The following is a 13,195-nucleotide window of genomic DNA, read 5'->3' as shown; positions in this document are numbered from 1 at the left end:
GTACATCTCTTGCACTCACACAATCTGTGCAGCGTAGTGAATAGATAATTAGATGCACACATAAGGAGTGAACATTTAATAAGTGGCTCCCTTCCGGTTTCTGTACAATCGTAGTTACTGTTTGCATGCTGTGAACCGTTAAAAAGTTCCCAGTGTCTCATACTCGACAAGTAATACAAACACATTCTTCTCCATTTGCCACACATGGATTCAAAGGTCAATGAGAGACAGTACATCAGTTTTGTTTTCTCTTCTGGATCGTTGCAAAGCGTAAATGACATAGACAACGTCGCCTTTCGCACGAATGAAGTTCGTTGAACTGGGCCAATTGGCCATCCTCTCCGTTGGATTTTACTGAAGTGAATCGTTAACCAAGTAGATGCTCCTCCTGCACCCCGGTGTAGGGCTCTGTCTGCAGCCGGGAGCCGGTCCCCTTTGCCTTGGTGCCAGCACCTTGCCCTCTCACCTGCAGCAGCCGCATGTCCCCGACTGGGTGCAGCCACGCGTGCGCAGTGAGCGCGGAGGGCTGGGCTCCGGAGCACGAGCCGCATTTAGAGGGCGCGCGCTAGCAGGGACCGCTCAGATTGAAACCTCCACAGAACAGGCAAGTGGCTAACAGGTACCAAGCAACTATGGCAGACACACACAGTCTTTACCTGCAAGCGATTGAAGAGTCTACCACACAGTTCTTGGAAATTTGGCATCACTATGACAATGCTGGTAACTACTTTTATTTTGCAATGAATTCATTCTTCCACACTGTAGTTGTGTTAAGTGAATTTCGATTTATTATTGAGAATCACTGTATGGGTTTATCTTAAACAAACTATATACACTGAACAAGAAATGCTGAAAATATCCAGGTTAATTTTATTCGCGTGTTATCAAAGCGTTAGCAAAATGCGAGTTTTGTATTAAAAATGAAACCTGGTTATATTAAGTGGTATATGCGCGATTCCTTTAACCTAATTTAATAAATTGAAATATGGTTTAATTTTAGTTTAAGTATATGAGTGTACTTTATTTTAGGTCGTGGTTATATTGAAGGAAGAGAACTGCAAAATTTCATTCGAGAACTTCAGCAAGCTCGGAAAGACACTGGCTTAGTAAGTGTTGAACTTTCGGGAAATGCATTATGCAGAATTAAAAAAAAGTATTAGATTATCGAGATGTAAATGTGCAGACACACAATGCAAAAAGCTGACTTCATAAGGAAGTAAAACCGTCAACTTTAGGTTTGCATGGTTATGACTGCCGGTTTTCTGGTAAATGCACTATGTTCGGATTTTGCTTTGTGCCAAAGCTTGGGCGGGCAGTACTTTCTCGATGGCAGTACACCACGAAAACTGCAGATATTTCTCTAAAATGCAACGATGAAATTATTTTCAACATTTACTTTCAAGTGGGGAGATTTTCCTGCTACCTTCCCTTAATATTTTGATTGATGTGGAGCCCAGAAGTCATCAGCCTAACTATCTCACAGGGAACACATCTGCATTCTGGAATATCAACAAAACTATTATAACTGAGCATGAAAAGCAGAGAAATCTAGTTAACGGCAAAAATCAGTGACTAATCCTCTCTCTCTCTCTCTCTGGCTCCACCTCAGGTGATGACTAGATAGTGTCAGCGCTGCTGAAATTCATAAAGCAGATAAAGCGACTCTGGTGTTTGGATTAACACCCATCGTCAACAGTTATGGAGCAAAGATAGTTCCGCAGATTTTATTCGTCGGACTATGTTTGTCGAGTCAGTACAGCCAGTAATCAAAACATTGCAAATATTGGAAATGACTAAATAAATATTAACACACTTATGGTGTTAATACATTTGTTAACAGTAAATTAAGCAAATACACATTGGAATTACCGTTAACATAACCCAGATGTGACACCAACAATAACCATTACAGCGATATAAAATTGGACATGTTGGTGTGCTCCTGTCTCCTTGACAACAGACTCGTTGTAAAAGCGATTCGTAATAAGAGGAAGTCAGTCATTAACACCAACAGCGTCTGGTAGCAACTCTCCGTCTTTATAATTATGTACTATTGTTTATTATTTGATTAATGTCTTTCTGATTTTGAACAGCAGCCATCCACTTCTCACACACACTGCGAACGAACGGCATTTTTATTTTGTTACTTTTCTTTCCTGTTGATTCGGATTTTCTTCCAAATGGATTATAGCATTTTTTTTTCTGCTAGAGTAGGTCTCAACACGCACCTGGACGCAACAGCACAACAGCGGATGCGAAATGGACAAGTTAATGACAGATCAGAGCTTTCGATTTGGCCAAACGGAACAGTGTACCCATGGCCCATGTGTGATATAGCAATGTCAATAATGTAACGGCAATTCCCTTTTTGAAAATAAAACTGTTGTAAAGCATATATATTGTCACCTTCCCTTAATCCGAACAATTGGGAAGCACTTCAGGTCGTGCTAAGAACTTCAGAACGGCGCTGTAATAAATGCAAGGTCTTTAAGAGCACGAATAATGAAGTTAAATAGTGATTTGTATTGTCTGTAGTACAGTCGGCGGCGCTAGACGTTCTTTTGGCGATTATGAATAAAGCGTTTCATTGAAACTTTTCAAATCTTCTTTGGCATCTAACTGAATTAGGGTAAAAAAAAAGTCTATTTTATGCCATCCGCATTTGATCAAAATACGTACTTCTCATCTCCGCAGATCAGATTGTGTTTTCCAGGTCTGTCTGTTAGTGCAATTACTAACATGCCCAACATGATCAATCCGTAGGAATTAGCTGACGGTATGAAAGCTTTGGTGGAGAAGTACGACCAGAGTGCTGATGGAAAAATAGAGCTGGCAGATGTAAGAATTTCCAATTTGCTTTAACTCGATCACATTTATGCAGAAACTTTTCTTATTAATTCACGTGGCGTAAGCTGGATTCTTATTGGTTGCTTCAGTCAGCTTCTAGTTCGTTCCCCGAAGTTAATGACAACGGTTCAGCATTGACATTCCTGTGGAAAACATTGTGATAAGATATTTAATTTTGGAAAGTTAGGAGTTCTAAACTCATCGATGGGATTCGGCGTGAATTTGTATAGAACTGTTTGTGTTTAAAATGGGCATTGTGCAAATTTGCATCATATATCCCTGCATTCCAGTATCAAATAAACTTCAAAATTTGACATTTTTATTCCTATTTAAGCTCATGCTTAACGTGCATAGTAACGGACATACAAAAATAAGTTTATCATTAATTGAATTAATGGTGGAATTAAACCCTTGACCTAGCTTAGTAAGGAAATTAGCTTTTGCCTACACATTTAGTTATGTTAATATTGGGACCATAGCTGTCTCATCAGTAGAAACAATTAAGCAGAAGTGGTGCTTTTCCAATGAAGAATGGGAAACAATTTAAGTCTGACTCACCACAGGTAATAACATCTGGTGGTTGGAAACAGATTAATATTGGCAGATGTCTTTTGCAAATGGGGATTGGTATATTGGCATGGGAGGCATAAAGAAAAGAATAAAATGAATTGAAATTGGCAGAAATAATAAGGGAGGAAATAATTATTTGCATGTAAAGTCCTTTCTTCTCTTAGATTGGCTACTTGAATTGGTACTTGCATTCAAACTGCCTAATATTATAATTGTAATTATAGTTTCGATCCCACTTCTCAATTAAAGAATTCTACTCTAAATCAAAAATCCAGCTAGATTTGTCTAAAATATTAAGAACTGTTGTAACTGAAATATTTAATTCTGTAACAGTTTTAATTATGAGTGATTATCAGAAGTAAATATATTTATATTATTCACACTGTTTGATCAACTGCTTGACGTTATGTGTAATAAGTTTTGAAATGCTACCTATAATCAAGATCAGTATTTACATATGAAGAATAAACAGAGGTCTCCTGTTTCTTGGGCGATTGTTCTCAATGAGATTGAGTTTAGACAGTTAGAATTAAATACCCATATGCATGCAATTATTTCATAAACTATCCTCATGCTGCAATAACCAGCACAAATTTAACAATTTGCAGTCAGAACTCAAAGATGCTGTTAGGTTGTTGCATCAATGCACATTTTGAGTTTTGTGGATGAGATATGTTGTCAGGACAACGCAGAGCTCTACAGTACACATAGCTTCTAACTGACTAGCTGCATTATTGTGTATGAATCATAAAGATATGTAAAAAGCATATATGTTACATCAGTTATTTAGGGGGTATGAAGCTAGAAGTGCTGGATTTAAAACTTATCATTTTAATTCAATAACATACCATAGATTAAATAAGAATTTACACATAGAGATAATTGAACATGATTTTGTACAAATAATTCTATGAATATGAAAATATTCAAAGTATGAATTTAATGTCACTTTTCTGAGTTCCAAATCAAGGTGGCCGAATGTTGTATTAAGCTGATTAGTTATCATTCAGCAAAGGCAAGAAGAAGGCATATGGGAGAAACCACATTATAGAATATTACGTTCTTTAGTTTCTATTTTTAATCATTTTATTTTAATTAATGGATTTAATTGTAAAACCAAATTGTAATCAAATATTTTGCCTTTCCAGCTTGCTCAGATCCTACCAACAGAAGAAAACTTCTTCTTGTTCTTTCGGCAACAATTAAAGTCAAGCACAGAGTTCATAGAGGTATAATTAACATTTTCCAGTAATTTAAAGAATTTTCCTTCAAAGCAGTGACTTTTCCTATCTCACACATGTCACAGTTAAGTGAAAGATCCAAGTTGAATACGTTTTCTAAAAATCTCTACATTTTATGCTGTATTATTTTGTATTACATATTACAAAAATATTTCAATATGTAAGGTGAAGTGCCCATTCCACCCCTATTAGAATGTTTTGAAATGAAGAAAAAACTTTTTCACATCTTGGAATGAATTTCAATGAATTAGAATATTGCTGTTTCTGAAAAGATTACCTGATGCAAGAATATAGTGCTTATTTTGAAATTTTGATTTATAAAATGAATCGATATGAACATCAATCCCTTTTTATGGAGGTATGAAAATTTGTTGGCAGGGACAATTTTACTCTTGTGCATTACATGCATCTAATGTACAGAAATTCCGATATTTTCTAAATGTGTAGATTTAGTAAATAGGAGTAGGGAAATTATTAATATGGATACACTATTCTCACAGGGTTTGGATATCATATTGGTAGAATGTCAAATGCTAGGTGATAAAAAATTATTTTCTTTGGGTGTGGTAGTGGTCACAATAGCTTTAAGCTCAATAGAGAATCTTACAGAAAATGCAGGAACAACACATTATAATGTTGGGTAATTTAACTGGGTAGAAATACAACATAATTTCAAGATATTGTCAACAACATAGCATAAAGATCTGCACAATATGCTAGCAATGCATGTTGTTACTAAAACATCTGATACAATACAGTAGTTGTACAAATGTGCAGTTATCCATTTGGCTGTAGTAGCAAGTCGATTAATTTGAAATGGGATATTAAATATACAGATAATGGGACAACTTCGAAAAATTTGAGGAGGATTCACCATTAGGAATCATCTCCAGGAATCAGCTTGGTCAACCTTCATTATACTCCTTCCATGGCTAGTATTTATTTCCATAGGTAAGGAGACCAAAAGAGCACACAATACACCAAAGCCTAACCCATTTGCACTAAAGGCCAACATAACATCTGCCTTCTTAATTGTTTGCTGTAGTTGTGAGTTAACATTCAGTAACTCATGGATAAAGTTACACTTTGAAGTTCAACACTTCTCAGCAATACACTATTTAAGAAATACACTTTTTATTCTGCCATGGATGACCCTACTTTATTCCACATTGTATTCCATGCTGCAATTTTCTGTTCTCTCACCTAACTTTCCCAAATCCTTTGCAGCCTCCTTACATCATCCTCAAAACTCCCATACTACTCAATTTTGTGTCATCTGCAGTTTTGTAAATAATTAGTTCAGTCCTTGCACTCAGATAATTTACAATAACTTGTGAATAATCGTGGCCCAATCAGCATTTTGTCTGGTTGCACAGTCTCTAATGTTCCTTCAGGCTTCCACCTACTCCAAAAATAAACCTGGAAGGTGTATTGGGCCTAAGCACTAATCATTGTAGTACTCCATTAGTAACAGCCTGTCAACCTGAAATAGACCCATTTATTCCTACTGTCTGTTTTCTATCCACCAATTAGCTCTCACTCCATTTCAGTATATTCCCTGCAATCCCTTGAGCATTAAGTCTGTGTACTAACATGTGTCAAACATAATCAGAAGCCTTCTGAAATCTAAATGGATTGCATTCACCATTGTTCCCCTTGGCAGGAGATGTTGACGCTGGTTTGTAATACTGTCTGATGCCCTGGTTGATGTGAGTGTCGCACTGAGATGACTAGTATTCCTTACTCAGGTGACAGGACATGGATGGCTCGGCACCAGTGCAGGAGCAGTCCTTATCCCTACGTGCCAGGTCAAGAATCCATTCCTCAGAGAAAATAAGGAATCAGATGTCTGGCACACCATCATTTGTCTGTTGTCACTTCACCCTTCTGTGTGATGTTTTCCCCAGTACTGACATTAAGGGGGCGAATGACTAAGTTACAAGTCGGTGGCACAGCAGTTAGTGCGATGCATATTGGGAAAAGTTGTTGATGTGTTCCAAGGGAGACAAGAGGTAGCAGAGAAACTATGGAGGGTTAGTGGTGCAAGAAGATGGAATAACAAGAGTGAGGTTGAGGAAGATAGCCATATATAACAGAAGGTTTGTCAGAGCATAAGCATTGATGGGAGGTGGGGTCAGTGGCATGGATGAGAGAGAGGTAGCAGAAAGCATAGAAGGTTACTGACCTTCATCCAAGAAGCAGGATGCCTGCTTCTCCTTTTCTGCCATTTCAAGAGAGCTTAACACAGATAACTCCTGAAATGCACATGCGAACATTGAAGGATAGTGCTGCAGAGAAGGATGCTGATCTAAAGGAGGACTCCCACTGAACAATGAACTCCTCCATAAAGGCACATGATGATAAGATGAGCTCAAATAGGTCTTGACTTTTCCCACAGGTGCTCAATTGACAATTAATCCAGTCAGTTTTATAAGATAAAGTGAGGAAACTTATTCAGTCTTGTGATGAGAATCGCTTCACCAAACTCGATGTGACTCCAGCTTGGTCAAAAATTGTAGATTCAACCCATTGTATGTATATTCTGTGATATTTCCTTATTTGATGTTATAAAATTTCCTGAAACTCCTTGTAATGAGAAATGCTCCAATCACTCACCAATAAAGCATAATGTTCTTTCAGAAATGGAGTTTGAAATATAGATTGTTGTGGTGTGTAATCATTTCATTGCTGTTTTGACAGATTTTGTGAGTGAATCACCCTGCATAAAACAAACTATGTATCTAAAGCACTTTCTTTTTCAGACGTGGCGAAGATATGATGAGGATCATAGTGGCTTCATAGAAGCAGATGAGCTGAAGGTAAAGATCGCTTGTACATAAGATATTATTTTTAATACTGTCAAAGGTTGAAGTTAGTGATGATTTTCTACTTACATCAGAAGATACAAAAAAAACAGAAGTAGGCCATTTGGCCCATAAGCCTACTGCACTAGTCAATAAGTTCATGGATGATTTGTTTATGTTAGGATTTCCCCATTCCCATCTATCCTCTTGCCCACCTTCCCCTTCATGATATCCAATGATCTCACCTCTACTGCCTTGTGAGGCAGAGTGTTCTAGAATCTGGCTCTAAGAGAAAACATTTCTCTTCCTCTCTGTCATAAAAGGGCAGCACCTAAATTTTAAATAGTGTCTCATAGTTCTTGACTCATCTACAAAAGAAAGCATTGTATCTATATCCACCTTGATAAGACTGTTCAGGAAACTGTTGACCCCTTCACTCTTCTAAACTTCATTGGAAGCAATCTCAGTCTATCCAGTCTTTCCCCAACATGGCTGGCTCATCCAGTTATCAGTCTAGTAAATTGCTTCCAAAGCATCTGCATCCTTCTGAAAATAAGGAAACTAAAACTGCACACTCTATTCAAGATGTAGTTTCACCAATGATCTTTCTAACTGAAACATTGCATCCTTACTTTTATGTTCCATTCCCCTCATAATAAAAGATAGCATCACATTACCTTTCTTAATCACTTGCTGTAGCTGTAGATTAATTTTTAGTTCAGTAGACATCTGAATCCTTTTGGACCTCAGAATTCTGCAGTTGTTCACTGTTAAATTAATACTCAATTTATTCTTCCTGCCAAAGTGTACAACTTCACACATTATACTCCACCTGTGAGATTTTTGCACACTCACTCAACCTGTATGTATTTATCTGCAACTTCCCATAGTTTTTACAAAATTTTCTGGCCTATCTTTGTTCATCTGCAAATTTAGTTACCATTCCTTCATTCCCTTTGCTAAACTCATTGATGTAAATTGTAAAAACTGATGGTCCAGCTAATCAAATAAAAACTACAGTTATGCAAACTCTGTTTTCTGTCAACCAATCTATCTTCGATCCATGCTAATATGTTACCTCTTGACCATGAGCTTCTGTATTGTACAATAACCTCTTTACAGAAATATTGAAACATTGAATATGGAATAGGAATAGGCCATTTGGTCATTTGAGCCTCCTTTGCCATTCAACATTATCACGACTGATCAATCAACTCAGTTCCTTGTTTTCACTTTTACCTTAGGCCCTGTATCTATCTCCTCCTTGAAAACATTCAATGTTTTAGTCTTGACTGTTTTCTGTGGAAAAGAATTCTACAGCCTCACCACTCTCTGGGTGAAGAAATTTCTTCTCATTTCAGTCATAAATTGCCTCCCCCACCTCATCAACAGCATCCTTCCTGCATTTAGCCCATCTAGTCCTGTTAGATTTTTATAGATTTCTGAGATCCCTGCCCCATTCTACTAAAAGCTAATGAAAATAGTTGAACCAATCCAGTCTCTCTTGATATGTTAATCCTGCATCCCATTAATAAACGTGGTAAAACTTGGAGCATGTTCTCTCAGGTAAGGAGACCAAAACTGCTCACAGTTCTCCAGATGTGGTCTCTCAAAGGCCCCGTATATTTGCAGCAAGTCATCCCTGATCCTATACTTCGATCCTCGCTGTGAAGGCTAACATACCATTTGATGTCTTTCCAGCCTGTTGCACCGACATGCTTACTTTTAACGATTAGTGTACAAGGACATTCCAGTCTCATTGCACCTTTCCCTATTCCAATCTATTGCCATTCAGATAATAATCCTCATTCCTGTTTTTGCTACTAAAATGCTTAACCTTACATTTGTCCACATTATACTTCATCTGCCACTCAATCAACTTGTCCAAATCAGACTGAAGTATCTTTGTATCTTCCTCAAGGTTTACCCTCCTAGCCAGCATTGTGTTGTCTATAGACTTGGAGATTTTGTTGCCTTATCTAAATCATTAATAAATATTGTGAATTGCTGGGGTCCAAGTACAGATCACAGGTCTCTGGCTGCCACTCAAAGACCTACTTATTCCTACTCTTTGTTTCCTCTCTGCTTGCTAGTTCTCTATCCATGTGAGTATACTACCACCAATCCTGTGTACTGTGAATTTACATGCAAATTTCTTATGTGTAACCTTATCGAATGCCTTCTGAAAGTCCAAGTAAATGACATCCATTGACTTCTCCTGATCAATTCTACGAGTTACATCTTCAAAATTCCAATAGATCTGTCCAATCATATTACTGCTTTTCAAGTGCTCTGCTATTAAATCTTTTATAATAGACTTATACATTTTCCCTACTATAGATGTCAGGCCAATTTATAGTTTCCTGTTTCCTGTTTTCTCCCTACCTCCCTTTTTTATGTGGCTTCTTGTCAAATGCCTTCTGGAAATCCGAGTTCAATACATTGACTGGGTTCCGCTCTATGCTCAGTGTCTCTTAATTCTTCAAGTGCTGATTCCTCCTGATTACTTTGGGTTTTTCTAAGTGCTCAGCTACAATCTCTTTCACAATTGATTCGATCATCTTCCCCACCTCATGTCGAATTAAGTAGCCTATAGTTTTCCCCTACCTCTTTCTTTAATAGAGGTTTATTGCTTAGAAAAAAAAACAAGATAATGGAAAATCAGAATAATAGAATCAACGAGAAAGCATTAGATGATACTAACAGCCAAGATAGTAAGGAACCAAACGTCTTATACGGGCATATAAAAAATAAAAGGAGGAATAGAGCACTGCATGACAAAAATGGGGTTTGTGGAGAAGTAGAGGGGATAAATGAGGTACTAACTGAGATATTTGCATCTGTCTTTACGAAGAAGATGAAAAAGGAGATTGTTGAGACATTGGATGGGCTAAAAATTGTTAAAGAACTCTGTGACTCGATAATTGGTAAGTAATGAGTAGCTGGATTAAAAGTAAAAATATTATTGAATTAGATGCATTCAAGAATCATGAAGGAAGGAGGCATGGAAATTGCTATCCTTCCTACATATAGAGAGTGGTGTCAGAGGGCTGGAGAGTTGCAAATATGATGTTTGGGGTGGGGGGTGGAAACAGAAGGATAAAGCCAGCAAATACCAGCAGTCAATTTAACTTCAGTGGTGGGAAATCTTTCAGAACCAATAATCTGGGACTCAATTAGCAGGCACTTTTCACAAGAATTGAGAAAAGTTAGCACAGATATTGAAGAGAAAATATTGTCTAACTAATTTAGATGAGTTTCTCAATGAAGTAACAGAAATGGTTGTTGAGGATAGTGATGTTGACATCCATCTCTTCCAAAAGGAGGAGGATAAGCTACCACTTGATAGGCTTGTCAGCAAAGTTTAAACCCATACCATTAAAGTGAGAAAGGCAGTACAGATACAATGACAACTGAGTGACAAGAACTAGAGCAGTGGTAAATGGTAGATCTTTGCACTGGAGAAAGGTATCTAACTTGGTTTGGAGTCAATATAAGGACCACTGCTTTTTCTGATCGATACTAATAAGTTAGAATTGTATGTGTAGGTGATACAGAACTTGGAAGTATTATGAACTGTAATAAAGATGCCTGGAAATGGTGTAGGGTTGTGTACCTCCATCTCCCCACTCCTACATTATGGAGCCTGAAGGTTCTGTATAGTTATCAGTGGCACGCAACAACTTGAATATGGTTCCACTTAATATGGTAGACCTTTATTATAGAATCAAGCAATTGCACATATTCACAGTGACACTGATTGCTTAGAAGTTTCATGAATCAGGTCTTAGTGATCAATCGATCAACTAATCTAGTCTGATCTCTGAGCATCTGCCAAACTGCTCACCCAAACTGCAGCAACAATTCCTTTCTTCCAGTGTTTTTCCTTTATATCCTTTCAATTATTGTGATTGTGCCATGTAAGGTAACTAGGAGAAAGTGAGGACGGCAGATGCTGGAGATCAGAGTCGAAGAGTGTGCTGCTGGAAAAGCACAGCAGGTCTGGCAGCATGCAAACAGCAGGAGATTCGACGTTTTGAGGATAAGCTCTTCATCAGGAATGTGGGGGATGGGGGTGTTTCCAAAGTGGCTGAGAGATAAATGGGAGTGGGGCTGTGGGGTAGGTAGCTGGGAATCCAATAAGTAGATGAAGGTGGGGGTGAAAGTGATAGGTCAGAGAGGAAGGTGGAGTGAATTGGTGGAAAGGGAAATGGACATGTAGGACAGAGAGGAGGGTAGAGCGGATGGGTGGGAAAAAATATGGACAGGCAGGACAGTTCAAGAGGGAGGTGCTAAGTTGGAAAGTTGGATCTGGGATAAGATAGGGGGAGGGGAAATGAGAAAACTGGTGCCTCATCTTCCACCTTAGGACCCTCCAACCTCAAAGGATCAATGTGGATTTCACCAGTTTCCTCATTTCCCTTCCCCCTACCTTATCCAACCTTCCAACTCAGCACTACCCTCTTGAACTGTCCTACCTGTCCATATTTTTTCCCACCCATCTGCTCTACCCTCCTCTCCGACCTATCAGCATTACCCTCACCTTCATCTCCCTATTGCATTCCCAGCTACCTTTCCCCCAGCCCCACCCACCACCTCCCATTTATCTCTCAGCCCCCTTGGGCCACCCACTCATTCCTGATGAAGAGCTTATGCTTGAAACGTTGCCTCTCATACTCCTCGGATGCTGCCTGACCGGTTGTGCTTTTTCAGCACCATGGCCTTCAACCATGCAACGTAACACATAATTTTGTTCCATTTAATTGGTTTACAATTGCATCACTGGAGTGAATGAACATATTTGTGGAACACTGGTCCACACGTAACCAACATAGCTCCAACATAGTTTTTATTTTAAAGAGTCTGGCAAAAGTGTCCACCCTGAAATTATTTTCCCATCCTGCCTTCCTGCTCTCATACCAATGTTGCATTTCATCTGTCAGCACACCAACTTCTTCAATTTCCGCTTCACCACCATGTGATAAATACAAGCACATGGAACTCACCCAACCATTTCACATTTAGAATAAAGGAAGAACTAAAAGTGCAATTACATAATTCTAAGGGATTTTTTAAAAAGGGAGTAAATAATGTTTTGGCTTATGTGTGAGTGTGTGCATGTGTCTGTGTCTGCATTGTCTTAATGGGAGTGTGAGATGTAGTGCATAGAGCAGCTGAAATTTAATGTAAAGGTTGAGAAGTGTAAAGTGATACATTTTGGCAGGAAAACTGAGGAAGAATTTAACTCCACAGAGGTGTTGCAGAGAAGAATTACAAAATTATTTCCAGAGTAAGAGATACTGCAGCTACATTAATAGAGAAGTAAAACAAGGCTATATTGGCCCCAGAGATTGGCCCCGACCACACTTTTACTCCGTCACTGAAACTGTTCATTTCACCTCCATAATGTAACTTCACCTCTGTCTCAGTGCAACTGCTGCCAAACCTCTCATTTAACTATTTGTTACCTCTAAACTTGTTTATTTCAGCTCACTCCTGGTTGATCTCTCACATTCTACACTCCATAAACTTGAGGTCATCCATTCTGCTCGAAGTTTAAATTGCAGCAAGTCCTTTTCACTGTTATCCTGGAGTACCTGACCTGCATTAAGCTCCCAGTCAACCAATGTCTTGATTTTAAAATACACATCCTTAATTCCAGTGCTGGCATTGCCTCGCTTGACGTTGTCTGTAAAATCTCCTTTAGTATAGCCCTTCCACGATATTGGCTAA

At 38.4% G+C, this 13,195-nt stretch overlaps 1 protein-coding gene across 1 annotated transcript in view; it reads left to right on the top strand.

Annotated features, from left to right (window-relative positions):
* Window positions 1–602: 602 nt before the first annotated feature.
* The window catches only part of calb1 (calbindin 1), an 89,755-nt gene continuing 77,162 nt past the window's right edge, over window positions 603–13,195 (top strand). Inside the window, exons 1-5 of the mRNA XM_060824416.1 lie at window positions 603–720; window positions 1,030–1,106; window positions 2,764–2,838; window positions 4,566–4,646; window positions 7,421–7,477. Coding sequence (XP_060680399.1) covers window positions 633–720; window positions 1,030–1,106; window positions 2,764–2,838; window positions 4,566–4,646; window positions 7,421–7,477 — 378 coding nt within the window. The 5' untranslated portion in view covers window positions 603–632. The remainder of the gene's footprint in view (window positions 721–1,029; window positions 1,107–2,763; window positions 2,839–4,565; window positions 4,647–7,420; window positions 7,478–13,195) is intronic.

This window comes from Hemiscyllium ocellatum, chromosome 4 (genome assembly GCF_020745735.1).
Source record: "Hemiscyllium ocellatum isolate sHemOce1 chromosome 4, sHemOce1.pat.X.cur, whole genome shotgun sequence".
Classification (NCBI taxonomy): domain Eukaryota; kingdom Metazoa; phylum Chordata; class Chondrichthyes; order Orectolobiformes; family Hemiscylliidae; genus Hemiscyllium; species Hemiscyllium ocellatum.
This window is presented reverse-complemented; position numbering and strand designations above follow the sequence as displayed.